The sequence below is a fragment of the Polypterus senegalus genome, chromosome 17 (genome assembly GCF_016835505.1).
Source record: "Polypterus senegalus isolate Bchr_013 chromosome 17, ASM1683550v1, whole genome shotgun sequence".
NCBI classification, from domain to species: Eukaryota; Metazoa; Chordata; class Cladistia; order Polypteriformes; family Polypteridae; genus Polypterus; species Polypterus senegalus.
The window spans coordinates 9,082,653-9,097,861 of record NC_053170.1 but is presented as its reverse complement, the minus strand read 5'-3'; the positions used below and the strand labels follow the sequence as shown (position 1 = coordinate 9,097,861).

The 15,209-nt window shown below is 36.8% G+C and overlaps 2 protein-coding genes across 4 annotated transcripts in view; one reads left to right on the top strand and one right to left on the bottom strand.

The window, feature by feature from the left end:
* The first annotated feature begins 2,106 nt into the window (after positions 1 to 2,106).
* On the top strand, positions 2,107 to 9,864 carry cntd1 (cyclin N-terminal domain containing 1). 2 transcript variants are annotated; one of them, XM_039739561.1, is made up of 8 exons: positions 2,107 to 2,167; positions 2,250 to 2,412; positions 5,275 to 5,350; positions 5,438 to 5,606; positions 6,780 to 6,942; positions 7,614 to 7,758; positions 8,559 to 8,655; positions 9,549 to 9,864. In XM_039739561.1, the coding sequence occupies exons 2-8, from the start codon at positions 2,262 to 2,264 to the stop codon at positions 9,639 to 9,641; spliced, it is 894 nt and encodes a 297-aa protein (XP_039595495.1). In that variant the 5' UTR covers positions 2,107 to 2,167; positions 2,250 to 2,261; the 3' UTR covers positions 9,642 to 9,864. The 2 variants fall into 2 exon arrangements, with proteins under 2 accessions (XP_039595495.1, XP_039595496.1); XM_039739562.1 differs by lacking the exons at positions 7,614 to 7,758; positions 9,549 to 9,864 and having other exon boundaries at positions 2,107 to 2,412; positions 8,559 to 8,636.
* A 640-nt stretch (positions 9,865 to 10,504) lies between these two features.
* The window catches only part of LOC120517330 (E3 ubiquitin-protein ligase MARCHF7-like), a 37,728-nt gene continuing 33,023 nt past the window's right edge, over positions 10,505 to 15,209 (bottom strand). For both annotated transcript variants that reach the window (XM_039739559.1, XM_039739560.1), the window contains 4 exons: positions 12,795 to 12,964; positions 12,524 to 12,633; positions 11,521 to 11,628; positions 10,505 to 10,907 (listed from right to left, as the gene is read on the bottom strand). In XM_039739559.1, coding sequence (XP_039595493.1) covers positions 11,536 to 11,628; positions 12,524 to 12,633; positions 12,795 to 12,964 — 373 coding nt within the window. In that variant the 3' untranslated portion in view covers positions 10,505 to 10,907; positions 11,521 to 11,535. The remainder of the gene's footprint in view (positions 10,908 to 11,520; positions 11,629 to 12,523; positions 12,634 to 12,794; positions 12,965 to 15,209) is intronic.

The following is a 15,209-nucleotide window of genomic DNA, read 5'->3' as shown; positions in this document are numbered from 1 at the left end:
CCATCACAGAGCTTACTTATGCACAAACATTACAACACAGCCAATTTAGTCCCACATTTTGACATAACATGCAAACATGTGGAATGCGTGAGAAGAACCTGAGTTCTCCAAGAGAAAACGTTGGGACTCAACACAGACAGTGACCAGGTACAGGATTCAAGTCCGGGACACCACACCACACCAACTGTCATTGGCAGAATCACATAGGTGTAGTGGGAGTGTGCAATCCAGTAAGATAAGCATATAAATAAAAGATCTGTTTAAGATTAATTCAGTTACCTTCATTAGATGTTTTGTGATCTGGTGGTGTAGTGGCTAATGTTGCAATGTTAAATCTCTGGGTGTTCATGTCGGGGAAGGAAAAAAGGGGCAGAACTTGAAGGACTAAATATTTTTTGGTAATTGAGAAGTATTACTGACACGTTTTCCATATTCAGTCTTAACACAGGTAATAATCTGCAGTTAAGCACACTCACTGATGAAAACCCTCCACAATCGCAAGGAAAGAACTAGTAAAGTCCATGCAGACCCTTGAGCTGTGAGGCAGGCATGACAGCTCTGCACTACCACTCTTCCTATCTGTGTTAAAGTGTAACCTAATTAAAATTAAACTTATAATACCTATAACTTTTTTCAGTTGTCACTTAAATTATACAGCCCCCCGTGACCCTGTAGTTAGGATATAGCCGGTTGGATAATGAATAAATGGTATGCACACAAGGCCAGTTTAAGACCCTCACAGGTGATTTAAGAACTAGAACTCTCCAAATGAGAGTTGATCTAACATTTGTATTTAGCTTGCGAACGCCCTGTCATTTCAAGCTACATGGTTGTTCCTACTCTTGATTCTGGAATGTGAACAATCATTGATTTTATCGAGTTAAGATGGAATGTGGATAGTCCAAGTGTCGAGCCTAGAGGTTGAGTTAGAAGTGAAAAGGCCAGACCCAGAACACACTGATGGTAGTTCCACCCCTGTACATGTATGCTTAATCTGTCATTCAATAGCTGTTATCAGGCAAGACGACTGAAACACTTATGCACACAATTTTGCCAGAAGTAGCAGGCAGAATCTTTGACAAATACACTGATTAGCTATGACATTTAAAGCACTTATAAATGAAGTGAAGAACCTTGATTATCTCATTACATTGGTACCTGTCAACGGTTAGGATATATTAGGCAGCAAGCGAACATTCAGTTCTTGAAGGTGATGTGCTTGAAGCAGGAAATCTGAGTTGGGATGGCTAGACGACTGGGTCAGAACATCTCCAAAACGACAGGTCTTGTGGGGTGTTCCTGGTATGCAGCAGTTAGTATCTACCAAAAATGGTACTAGAACGGATAACCAGTAAACTGGCGATAGGGTCATGGCCACCCAAGACTCATTGATGCATATGGGGTGAGAAGGCTAGCCCGACTGGTCTGATCCCAGAGAAGAAACACTGCAGCACAAATTTCTGAAAAGCTTAATGCTGGCCACATGAGAATGGTGAACATTCTGAGAATTGCAAGCTTGTTGTGTATGTATGGGGGCTGTGCACCTGCAGACTGGTCAGAGTGCCCATGTTGATCCTTGTCCACTATTGAAAGTGCCTACAATGGGCATGTGCACATCAATACTGGACCATAAAACAATAGAGGAAACTGCCCTGGTCTCAGGAAGCACATTTTCTTTCAGTACATCACAGTGTCAGCTGGGTGTGTGTGCCTTGTGTACCTTGGAAAGAGATGGCATCAGGCAGGGCCATCTTAACATATGGGCTCTGGCTGGGGGCCCCAGGAGGACAGGGGCCCTTGATGTTTCTGATGCTTATGTATGTTTCTGTTTTGCTGTCAAAACAGGGGCACCAGCGCACTTTTTTTGCACAGGGGACCAATGATGCTGTTAAAAAAGGCCTTAAGATTGCAGACAGGCCGGCGGAGGCAGTGTGATGCTCTGGGCAATGTTTGGGCATCTCTTTAATTAACCTCTGTGTGACGTTCGGTTGCGTTCCCGTAATCTACAAAGCTGCTCCATTCCTATCAGATATTCTAGTTGACGACTAATCCTGGTATCTATTAATGCTGTGCGATGAAGGCAGAGCGGTCTGTCAAACTCACCGTCTCAGTGTGTCTACTTGGCCGCTCATCCGTCTGCGTCCAGCGGGATATGGAAACACATCACGTGAGCTGATCCTCGGAGGCAGGTCCGCTTGGCGCCGCTTCGACGCCTCCAACATTCGTAACTTGGCCGTTTTCCCTTGCAGGTTGGATGATCCATGACAGCTGAAATGACGGACATGCCAAAGTTCGGCAGCACGCCGAGGGAGCTGCTAGCGGACGTGCTGCAGAAGCTGAAGACCGAGAGCGAGGCAGCCAATGAGCGCGTGTCTGAGCACGCGGGAAGCTTCAAGCGGAGGAGGCTCGTGGGTGAGCGGCCTTCACAAGCGGGCGGCGGGCAGCCTCTCTAGCAGTTTGTAGTGTAGGATGAATTTTATACCCGGTTAGCAAAGACGCAGTTTTGGGTAATGTACGAATGAACTTTTTTTTTTATTGTGAAATGAGACAAACTGGTTTATGGTTTATTTCTCCTTCCAAACTCAAATCTTGACGGGCCCGTTGTAATTGCAGGTTTTTGCCCTTGCCCCTTTCTCCATTAATAACTAACTAGCTGTATTAGCGGGGAGAAATTTAATAACACGGCGGGACTCATTTATAATGCTGTTGGTAAATCGGGTAGCCTATATCAGAAGTACCGTTTCTTTTCTGTATGTAATTTATTTTGATACTTGCGTGTTATAACTCCGCCACGCAACTCGGATAGCGCCATTGCTTAAAGGCATTAGAAACGTCGCTACAGAAGTCCTGTTTCAAAAGTAATCAGAAACCAAATTTTACGTACTCATGTTTTGGTTTTGTAAATAAATGAATGTAAAAAACGATGACGTTTTTCTCTTGCATGTGCCTGTGGCGGGGTTATAACACACGATTACGGTACCTTGTTTTTTAACCGAGGGCTAATATTGGTGGTGTAATAATAATAATAATAATAGTGGTGTACCTGGTAAGGCTTTGCACTTCAAGCTCTGAGGTGCTATGTTCAAATCCAGGCTATTCATTGCAATTCATCAAAATCTGCATCAGAAATCAGTTTTCTAATATCAGGTATGGCAACAATGCCCTATTTCAATTTAGCCTGACCCAAATCTGAATATTTTAGCACAACTACATAAAACGGACTCCATGTTTTGAGTGGGCTTTGCCAAACTGTTTCATTAAACCAAGCTTAATAAGAAGCAGTGATAGTAGCACTTTTATCTGGACCCACCAAGTTAGGTCTGATGAGGTTTTTGGCACCAAGCTGTAACTTTTTATTAGCTGACAATTCCTTATGAACTCAACGCCAGTCCTTGGCTCTGCTGTCTCACTCACAGAGAAAACATGGGAACTTTGCATGGCCTGTCTGCTGACCCCGTAAGACACACAGAACTTTCAGGTCCCCACATATGAACCAGCAGTGCTCATTGTAGTTAATTCTCTTGAGAAGATTTTCAAAGTTCTTGTAGGTTTCTTTCAAATGCACAGAATGGGCAACAAGTGTTGACGCTTTTTTATTACCATTATGAAGAAGTATTCCTTTAAGGCTTCTTTTAGAGGAGTCTATAAATAGTGTCCATTCTTCTGCTTTGTAATCTCTGCCAGGTTTCTGCACTAGGCCACTTACGTCAGTGCAGTAAATCAAGGATTCATCTTTCTTGAAATATGCCTCAAACTCTCTTCTCTATTTCTGTACCCAGAGAAAGTCCTGTCTGGATGAGGCAAGTTTTCATCTCTCGTGGTTTCACTGTCTCTCAGACTCGTCCCCATGTTCAATTCCAGCTATATTCTGGCCTTATTATCAGAAAAAAAAGCTATTTTGCTTTAAACATGGATTTTAACATTAGGAAATATTGTATTCAAACAAATTATCATTAAAATAAAATATTTATGTATATTATCTGTAGTGTGCAAACATTAAAAAAAACTAATTGACAGGTGAAAAAAGTAGTACATTCCGCATCCAAAAACTATATCAAATTCACAAGAAATATTGTAAACTATTTTTTCAGTGTATATCTATGCATGTATTGAAGATTAATAAACATTCATTTGTAATAGAAATAATAATAACCACTCCCCAACCTCCTGAACACCCACCCCAACCAAGTTGGCCCTGTTAAAAAGGTAAAACGAGAACTGCTTGACCAAATCTTAGGAGGGAAACGCAGCTCAAACATCAGAGCCCATTTAGAACAATAAGAGAAATGCAGCAACCACAGGCCATCCGGCTCTGCAGAATTTCCACCAGCTTTTTATAATATATAAGTCAAGTGTATGACCATTTGATCAATCCCCACTGAGGGTTCTGTGGCAGTAAGATTGAAAAATGATGCTTACCACATGTAAAGGAGATAGAAATATTCAGTTTCCAGAGCAAAGCTTAAGGTGCCTTTGCAATTCTTGTGCCTAGACAAAATGGGTGGCACAATCGAGACATGTTGAAGTCATGACCTCTGATCACTCTGTGTGGATGTTACATGTTTTCCCTGTGTGTCTCTTTGGGTACTCCAGTTTCGATTTTGATCCTTAGGACATCCAAATTAGTTTAATTATTTGGTATGCGTGAGCATCCTTTGGAGGACATTCATGGCTGGTTCTTGATAAATTAAAATCTATAATAAGATCTATTAATGTGCTCATGTATTTCTGCCATGTAAACGCAGTTAATGTTCAAATGTTCAAAATTATGTTGGAATTCAGTGTCAGTGTAAAAAAAATGGAAATAGATTAAAAGGTATCCTGTAGACGGTAGTGAAGCCATACAACATCCGAAGATGTACTAAATGTGCAACGTGCCATGGAATAAAAAACTGACATTTTGACAGGCCTTGTGGTAAAGTATGGCAGTCACAACACTAGGGCGTCCCTGCAATTTATGAAGTATAACTGAAAACCCTTTTAAATCAACTGGCATCATGAAAGTGGGCAAGAAAAACAGCCTTACTGAACAGTTTTAATTAATCAAGTGCGTACTTACAATTCTTTAAGGGATCATTAGGGAATATATATAAAAAAAAAAAAAAGCCTACACTCAGTAATAAGTATTTAAAACATGCATGAATTCTCCATCGCAGTAGTGGTGTTTCAGAGACTAACGTTCAGACATAAATTTTATTGTGAGGTCATTAGACTGGTATGCTAAGTAGAGACTAACACAGTGCTCTGTTTATATATTTTACATCTGTCTTGCAGAGTTTGTTTTCCTAATATGTGAAGAACTAAAACTGGAACCATTCATTAAATTCCAAACAATAGAAATATTTGAAAGGTAAAAAAAATAAATAAATAAATGTGTCTTTGTGTTCTATTTTATTTTTTAATTTATAATAACTAAAGCTGTTTTTTACTCTCTCAGGTATATGATAAAACATGTTGAGACGTTGTTTTATAATGCTTCCGCAAATGATGCTCCAGGGACCCAAAAAGATATTCAAGAGTTTCTGGGGCAGAAGCTGTTTGAAGAAATAAACCTTCTTCTTTTCTCCTGCATTCAAATAACAAGCAAACTGTCTTTAAGATGCAATGTAAGTAAGTTCTAAGTACAACTTACAGTAATTTGCATGTTTTGCTGCAAATCAGATTGGACAGGTAAGCAAAAGATATCATCCTTTTAAGTCAATTGACAAGTTCTTGCACTGCATGTGCACAATATTGTACTAAATTGTAAAATATATTTCCCAAAATTAATTCTCTTCATGCGTCTCTTTTCAGTACATGATTGTGGAAAGTCAAATCCTATTTGTTTAGTACATCATTTTTTAATAATTAGGTATGTGATAAGAGAGCAGTGACACATATTAGCACAGTGTGTAGCTACGTTACGTTACAATTCTTGGACCCTAATTTGATCCCCTGCTGGATTGCTTTCTGTATGGAATTTATTTGGTCTCCCCGGTACCTTACTTGCCCCTTTTGCTCAAAAGATGTGCTTTTTCATTGGAGGTTCCTTATTGGCCCGTTATAGATGTGTGTCCTTTGGTGGGTTAATGCCTTGGCAAGGGATGGTTCCTGCCCTATGGTAGTAGTAGTATGTCCTTAGGTGCAGAGATAGGAAGACTATCAAATGAGTAATGTTTTGATTCAAGAGGAAGTAACTTGTGGAAATTTTAGAGGCATTTCCATCTATGGACTTCTGCAAGGTACTTTTTGACTTTTTCCACTTTCTGGTAAAAGAGGAAAGACTGAAATGTTTTTATGTTATCCCTTACAATATTTTATATATATATATATATATATAATATATTATATGAAAATCTGAACTGCACAATTATTTCCTTGTGTGTTTTCTCTCGATAATATTGCTGAATATTGTACAACGTTCTGTAACCTATGGTGTTCAAGGTAATCATTATGATGTATGAGAATGGTAAGATGTGGGCAAAGAATTAATCAAAGATGTGCTTACTTTGACTACAGCTAAAGGTTAAATGGCACAGAGCAGTAGCCTACAACATGGAAAGGAAGAGTATTCCTGCCTACTAAGACCTTTTAAATAATCTCAAGCAATCACAAATAATTAGGTCTGAATGCATAAAAAATGAAAATAACTAAGTAGCATGCTGAGATGTCTTAACAGGAAAGGAAGGACCAAAGACTATGATTTGGTCTAGAGACACAAGAGTAATAATTGTGAATAATAATAATAAGTCTGTAATGTCTACCACTTGCAAATAGCTAATTACATCTTTTCTTTACAGTTCGATAAAACAGACACAGCTCTTACAGTCCTGAGGTCTTTGGGTTTTTCATATAAGAAGGAAACAATTTTGGAAAGCGAGCTCAGAATCCTTAAAACACTAAACTTTTCTCTCAATGTCCAAAATCCACTGATGTACATTGAAACACTGCTTGAAGTCTGGGGTAGGTGTGATAAAGTAAATTTGAAACATATATGACCTGGCAATAGGTTTTACTATAATGTGTAAGTGAATAGTTCTTCACATTCCAATATCCATTTGTTAATATGACAATCTAAAAGATTTTTTTAACCATGTATGTTGATTTACTGGGTAACATGGTGGTTAGCACTGCTCAGTCAAATCACCTGGAAACTGGGTTCAAAACCTGAACTGCTCACTATCTCGGTGGGTTTCTGTGGATTCTTCTTAATGTCTGTATGTGGTGTTCTGTCCATTTCCCAAAACATTCATGTTAGCTTAACATACCACTTTAAATATGGCTCTGTGCGTGCAGGTGCTCCGTGCAGTTAACTGGTGCCCAGTTGGGGGCATGTTAGTGCCTAGTGTTACCATAATAATACTTCCCACCTGTGACCCCGAGTTTGGATTAAGTGGGTTAGAAAATAGATTGGTAGACAGATGTTTATTTTGCAAGCACTTCTGCAGGAGTACACTGGGTTCTATAAAACAAATGTGCAAGACGTTCCACTGTTACTTTCCTTATTAAATATTGATTTTTACAATGTTTAGATTCTGTTGATTTCAGTTATGTAATTATTTCTTAAATACATGTGTTCCTCATTGTGATTCACCCCAAATGGTTATTTACCTAGTTGTGTGTTTATTTTTCAGGATATAATGACTCTGCTGTCCCTATTATAGATGTGCATAAGACTTGCCTTGCGGTTCTTCAGTTTGTTTACCTACAGAGGAATCCAATTTATCAGAAACTACTTGTGACAGCTGTTGGAAACTCAAACCCAACTGAAGTCCAAAGGTTACATTTAATATTAGACTACAGTATGAGACTTCAGTTCTTATCGGGCTACATTTAATATTAGAACTAAGCCAGTAAGGTTTCTTGAGAGAAATATCAAATAATAAGTTTATACAGCATACTGGATAATATTTTTAGAAATAATTTCTATAATTATATTACAAAGTACAAATCAATTTTCAGTTTTACAAGGCATGTGGATTATCACAATGAGCACTGAAAACAAATGAAAAGATAAACTGGCCTGATTTTGTTTGCTCAGAATTTAGTAAAGTTTCAGTAGTTAATTTCAACATTTTCTGGCTTGAAATATTGAACTACTATATTGTCAATTAACATAATCCACAGTTATACGAGAAATCAATAGCTAAGCAGAGGATACAAAGGTTTCAATTCCTGTTATTCATGGAACCAAACCAGGCCCTCCCAGTGTTAGAAACAGATCTAGAAGAAATAATTGAGTGGCAAATTCAGTGACCTCGGGCCAAAAAGGAAATATCACATGTCCAATAGTTTTAGAGAGAAGCTTCAAAATGTTGTAACAAAGTAAGTTTAATATATTCTGTAAAGGTGCATATGAAGAGGCGGGTTGTTACAGGATTTATACAGCATATAGTGCTATGTTGGATTCATACTTTATATTTTCCTAAGAAATGTCAATTTCACTTATATAGTATTGAACACCATATGGTTATTAGTATTTTGAAAGAAACAGACAAGTCTTGGAATTTCACATTTATAAGCAAAAGTAAATCTAGGTAAGATTTTAAGTAATACACTTTTTTTTTTTCCTTTGGCAGAATAAAGTTTTTGTCAGTGAAAGAAGATTGCATGCTTTTAGCTGTGAGCGTAATTTCAGTCAGTGCTTTCATTGTTAACTTCACATCCTGGACTCAGGTGAGCAAGTAAGGTACTCTGTCTACTTGTACAGGGTGACACAGAAAAACGGGAACTTTTGAAATGCGTAGTGGCAGCCATGTACAGTTGGCAGCACTGCAGAACAGGGACCTTGAGCTGTAAACAGTCTCGCCATTTAGTAATTTAGTAATCGATTGCAAGGCAATCAATGGCAGCTGTGCGAGAATTGTTCGGTAACCGTGTCATCTCAAGATTCGGTGACATTCCCTGGCCCTCAAGATCACCGGATTTGTCCGTTTGTGATTTTTTCTTGTGGGGCTACCTTAAGAGTCGGGCCAAGGACACCGAATGAATTGAAACAAAGAATTCAAGACGAAATTCGTGGTATCCCTGCTGAGATGTTGCAGCGATCAATGGGGAACCTCAACAGCAGATTGGAAGAATACATACGTACAGGAGGACGCCATCTACAGGACGTAATTTTCAGACATTGATAATTTGGATTACTGTCTCTTAAAAGGCAAGTTGTAGTGGTTCAATTGCTGTCAATAACATTTTTTTGTTGGATTTCTTCTATTTTTATTGGGGTTTTCAAAAGTTCCCATTTTTCTGTGTCACCCTTGTACAAACTGGTTATTAAATCAGGAATACTGGATCTTTTATCTATTGCAGATCTCTCTCTCCCTCTCTTAACATTATGATCTTTGACCATGACAATAAAATAGAATTTAAACTTTGTTTCTAAAATACAGCAACAATTTTTTAATGTAGAGAAACAATTTAAGGTTTACTGAAGATGAAACAGTCTGTAAATACAGTAAGTGGATTAAAGTTAGTAGTCTGTCCTAACATTTCTTCAGAAAAACATCTTATAAAAGGAAAGATAAATTTAAATGTATCTTCTGTAAGGAAACAATATTGTTTTGTTTCAGATCTTGGAAGAATTAAGCAGTATAACTGGAATTACTGCCGATAACATCTCTGATATCTCATGTTTCATATTAAAGCACATTTTGGAGAACTGAACTTCTCTTATATCCAGGCAAAAGGAAATTAAGAATGCTTCTTACACACTTGACACATTGTTTAAAAATGTAAAAATGTATGTTTTACCAATGAATCCCTTCATTTGTAATATCAAGAATATATTTAAACAAGAAACACTTTATTCATTTTATTTTTCTTACAAAAGTTTACAGTTTGCAGTATCTTTGTGAGATATTTTAAGTAATAAACAACACTGTGATATTTTGTGGTGTTTTCTAAAATAATTTGATAACATTTATATAATAAAAGCCTCAATATATTCAGCAGCATCATTTTTTGGCAACAAACACCATCTAATAGAAGTACTACTTCACTGTCTTACTGTCATTAAAGCATACAGAATTGTCAAATAATGGACTGTTATTTCTGTTTAAACAATCATATTTGTAGAGAAAACAATGACATTGATTTTATATGTATGCAAAAACATTTAATACCATAATTACATACTAAAAATAAGATTAACTAAATATAGTATGCCCCCCGTGTCTAATACCATGTAATATTTGCGAATTCATTCACAGATGATTTGCAATACTTCATACTTTAGTTTTCTTTGTTGGTTTTATTTAACATTTGTGAAAGCCACTATATGGGATTTTTGACTAGATCATAGGGCCCTGTTTAATCAACAAATTTTTTTGTTTCTTTGAAAGTTTTCAAAAGCAAACAAAAATGATTTAAACCAGCTTTGCAACTGTAGTGAAAGTAAACATACAGTATACGCAAGTATAGCCAAGTACTTAATGTAAATTAGAAGATAAACACTCAAACTGAGATGGTGTACACTCCATCCCTATAGAAAACAAACAAAAATATACATAATTTGTTCCTCCAATCACTCTTATTCTGTAGCATTTTTAAAGGGATAGAAATATGTAATAAAACAGTCCATCTTGTGTCCTCTGGTGCTTCTTTCAATGTCCATAATCTTCTGAATGTAATAGGTGTGCGCATGTATCAGTAGTCTTTGGGAAGTCAAGAACAAACTCCTGAAGTTTGAGGAGGCGAGACCCTCTTGGTATCCTTAGGTCTTTTTAGATCTTTTAAGTTAATTTTTTGAAATGTTTGGATGGATGGAAATATACACATAAATTGTACATGAATTTCTGTAAACCCGTTATGTTTTGTTCATTAGATAATATCAATATTCACTTAAAGAATAAAATAATTTTAATGTGCCATAGAAAATGTGTAGATTTCTGAAAGTCGAGAAGTTTATTTTTGCCTTCTGGATTCTTGCCCTAAATAAATGAAAGCAAACATTAATGACCTATCAATTCTTGGATGTATAGCTTTAATAGATCAGTAGAAGTCTATTAAATATCTTTTAAAAGCTGACATTGTTTATTGTTAGAATTCTAGAAATACGGTATGTACATCGGTATTGTTAACTGACCAAACTGGCATAACATAAGCTAAAAAAAAACTTAAAAACAGTTGCAGCTGATGTTAATTTGACAGAATTAACATTTTTGTGTGTGGAGTGTATATATTTTTATTTTAAGAAGTAGTAAGTTTAATTTAATCAAGAATAAAACGAAAAGCATAATAAATTTATATTGCTGAAAAGGGGCTGCACATTAATTTTATCCAATAAATGGAATGTATAAATTAAAACAAACATAGTCTTAAAAGTTAGAAATTGGTAAAAAGTTACCTACTGAAAACAAGATGAATCATTTCAAAGGACTTATAATTTTATCTGATATAATTTCATCTTTCATTACCATTCTTAAACAGTGACACTGTGTGTTCATTTTTAATACTGCATGTTCTGGGGGATCTCTGTGCTGATATCTAATCAATAGATAAAAGTGTGTTTTAATGCATTAGTGTAAATTGCAGATCTCTTACCAAGTAAGGAGCATTTTATCTGTAGAGCCTTAACACATCTGGAAACCCATGCTCGTATAGATGCAGCAACATAAACAAGTATATGCCTGTGTTTATGAACTCCAGACTCTGAAAAATAAAATTAGGAGTGTAAGACAGACTATGAAAATAATGCTGCATGTGAACTGCTGTAGGGGTTGCCTGACAAGAGTGCAAGCAGAAAAATAATTGTTTCCAAAAATTTGGTTTAACGTGTTTTAGTTTGGCAGGAATAACTGAATGTGAAGGACACTCACAGAAGTAATCAGCATTACATTAAAAAACAAGAAGGGGCCTTTTTTAAAATACATAACCCTGTCAGTTTGTAGAATGCAAGCCTTATTTCCTGTCAGTAATGTCTGTAGTGAAACCACAACCTAGAAAGCAGTAAATAGCACCTTGATTAATTTAGGTAGGGATCCAATTAAAAGCAGAAAATGGCTGAAATGAAAGCCTGCAGTTACAAGAATCTCTCAGGACAGAACTTTGTAACTTCTTGTATAGCATAATATTCTTATTGCATATAAGACTGGACAGCCCAGTACAGACTCCAGTAAAGAATGCTCAGTAGAAGGGCGTAGGCAACGACAGCAGTGGGTCGAGGTCTACAAGACTGTGACTGTGTCTTTGTTTTCGGCTTTCCCTTTTATAATTTTAATTTCCTCCATTGTCAACTTGCCATAGTTCATCAATTAATGGATAAATATTTTTGGCTTTCATTTATGTTTTTAACTTGTTTTCCCATTTGTTTTATCAAATAACAATGTATTTTTTATGTATTACTTATGTATTTAGTAGTTAGTGTAATCTGTACTTGTTTCTTAACTGAGGACTGTTCATAGCTCTCTGTGCATGCATTCAATGAAGAGCACTATGCAAAAATAAGTACTGTGTATGTGTATAAGTAAAGTTCATCATACACATGATTAATGAAGTTACAACTGCTATATTTTTAGCCTATGGCTTTAAGTTCTCAAAAGCTTACTTGTGTTTCATGATGCTTCTGGTAATATTCAGTCACATCAAATTCATTCAGGTCCAGGTTCAGATTTTCCTTACAGAGTTCACAAGTCTGAACTGCAGATAGCTCTGCTCCTATAACAGACAAAAATACATTTTATCCAAAGCCATTCCAGAAGCTGCAGGCAGAACTGGTAACAAAGAATATATTCCAGCTTGTTGTGTGCACATGCCTACAAAGTTAAGAGAATCATCATGTAAACATTCACAAGTGAAAAAAGTCAAGTATTTCTTACCTGATTTGATTTTGGTCTGGAGCCACAGTTTCAAACAATCATGGTGTACATACTGCAGGCTTCCAGTACATTTGCATGGTTCTAATAGGGGGTTGCCTGGGGTGCCCACACCAGACTGACAAATCCTGCACAGGTCACCTTCATCTTCTTGACACTCTTCCTCTAGCAAACTAATTAAAAATAATGTAATACCATATGTCACCTTAAGAAACCTGTTGGCATGTTAGTATGCCAAAGTATGAAAAGTAAGAATTTTTAATTTTAAATAGTGCCATCCTAGTGAATTGATTTGAAACAGTATGAAAGTCTGCAAACCGACTGAATGTTTAAAGAACTTTAATACAAAAGATGGTCACAAGTTTCCGTAAAAGATTTGTGATAAGAGATCTCCACTAATCTTATTTTTTTTCTTTTTCTCGATTCTACCAGTGGACTGACAAATCCATTTATTAATGTTGTAACATTTGGCCACAACAATGCATTTATTTGCTAACTGGCTTAATAATACACGTTGTGACCAAAAGTAGAATCACTCAGAAGTTAGATATTCAGTTTAACCAGCATACAAAGGATAAGCATAAAAAAGCAAGTTTGATAGGGGCAGAACCCTCACAGTTTTCCTTACCCTAACAGGGTCAGTGTTCAGTTTGATTCATCGTAACACCTAATGTGACATTGGGAGGAGGCTGGCCAGTGATGATTGTAGAAAGGATTACACACCAGTCAGGAAGGATATGTAAGTCTCAGAGGAATACCACCACAGGAGTACCAGTGGAGCGTGCAATACCGTCCACAATAATCAGAGATGTGGCAACACTCAGTGAGTCATGAGGTGTAACCAGAGGTTAGAAATAGTTTAGCGTGTTCACAGTAAGATACATTTCTTACTTGCATGTCTCATACAGACTAGTCACAGTACTATAATACCAGAATTACCAGTAATCAATATCTGTGGTCTGTGAGGCTAACTGCACACATATACTGTGTAGGTTTCCCTCAGTCTTTCCTCAGAACTTGTCCCAGAATGCCTGCCTGCACTACTCTCCCCGTGTAAACATTGAACATAAGATATATTTTACTGGCCTAAACATTAGAACAGTGTACAAGATTAAAGCCCGAGTTTAAATGAGGCAAAATCTTTCCACTTTTAAAAACAGAAGGTCATGTGCACAAGTAAATGGGAGGATTGGAGGGCCAGATGCCTGCTTCTAAGTAGGAAAGAGAGTGTCAGCACGTGTCAATCTAATTAGAAAAATGCAATTTGTTCTATCAAGCATATGACTTTATCTGCATTCCCTAATGATTTTAGTAGTGAAATATTGCATGCCAGTGATCACAAAAATACGGTATCCTTCAATAAGGGCGCGTAAATAAAGGCGAGCTTCAAAAGGGCGACCTCAATTGGGCGCAGCAAATAAAGGCAAACGCAACAAAATTATTACAGAAAATGTATTAGATAAAGGCAATGATTGAACGTATAAATAGGCGAAAGGAAGAATATTAAAACATCCAGTTAATTAATGCATGAACTTCTAACGAACTATTTCTAAAGGTCTCTATATTTCATTGTTTCCTGCTGTTACTCATTGTTGTGTTACACTTGAAGCTGTAGATTATGTGCAATGCCACGTAGATATTCGAGATGCGGTCTGTTAGCATAATCAAGGACAATTGATTTAATTTGCTCCGAAGTGTCTCTGTAGGTCTTCTTTGGCCTTGGAATTTGATAGTTTTCTCTTTTCTGAATGTGTAGCCTTCGACTACGAGTAGATCTGCACCTTTGTTGCTCTTCACATATTCCAGAGCCATTTGAACTAAATTATCTACGAACGCCTTTATTCGCTGCACTCAAATGAGGTCGTCCTTTTGAAGTTCGCCTTTATTTACGCGGGCCTTTATTCGCCATGCCCAATTGAGGTCGCCCTTTTGAAGCTCGCCCTTTTTGTGCGCGTCCTTATTGAATAGAATCCAAAAATACAGAATATTTTTTTCTGTAGAGGAAAATTTACTACAGAAAATTTGCTCAAAAATAAACAGGCGCTTATCATTTTACAGTGTTAATAATTATACCAAGTTTTATTTGGGTTAAATGACAACCCATGTTTGGAATGCCTGAAACCTGTCTGCACAATACTGTATATGAATTTGCGTGTATATAAATATAGATTTTCAAAGCTATATTTATATAGTATATATTTATAAATATATATGGTTTATGACCCAGAATTATAAAGTAAACTGACTGACATGCCTGGTGAGGCTCTAAGCCTACCAATGGGAAGAATAAGCATTTCAATTGCAAGTAAAAGTGTGGCCAACCACAAGACTGCAAATTCAGCCCTGACTAATGAATGAGTGACTGTATGACACCGAGTGAGTCATTTAACCTGGCAATAATAATGCCTTTATTGGAAC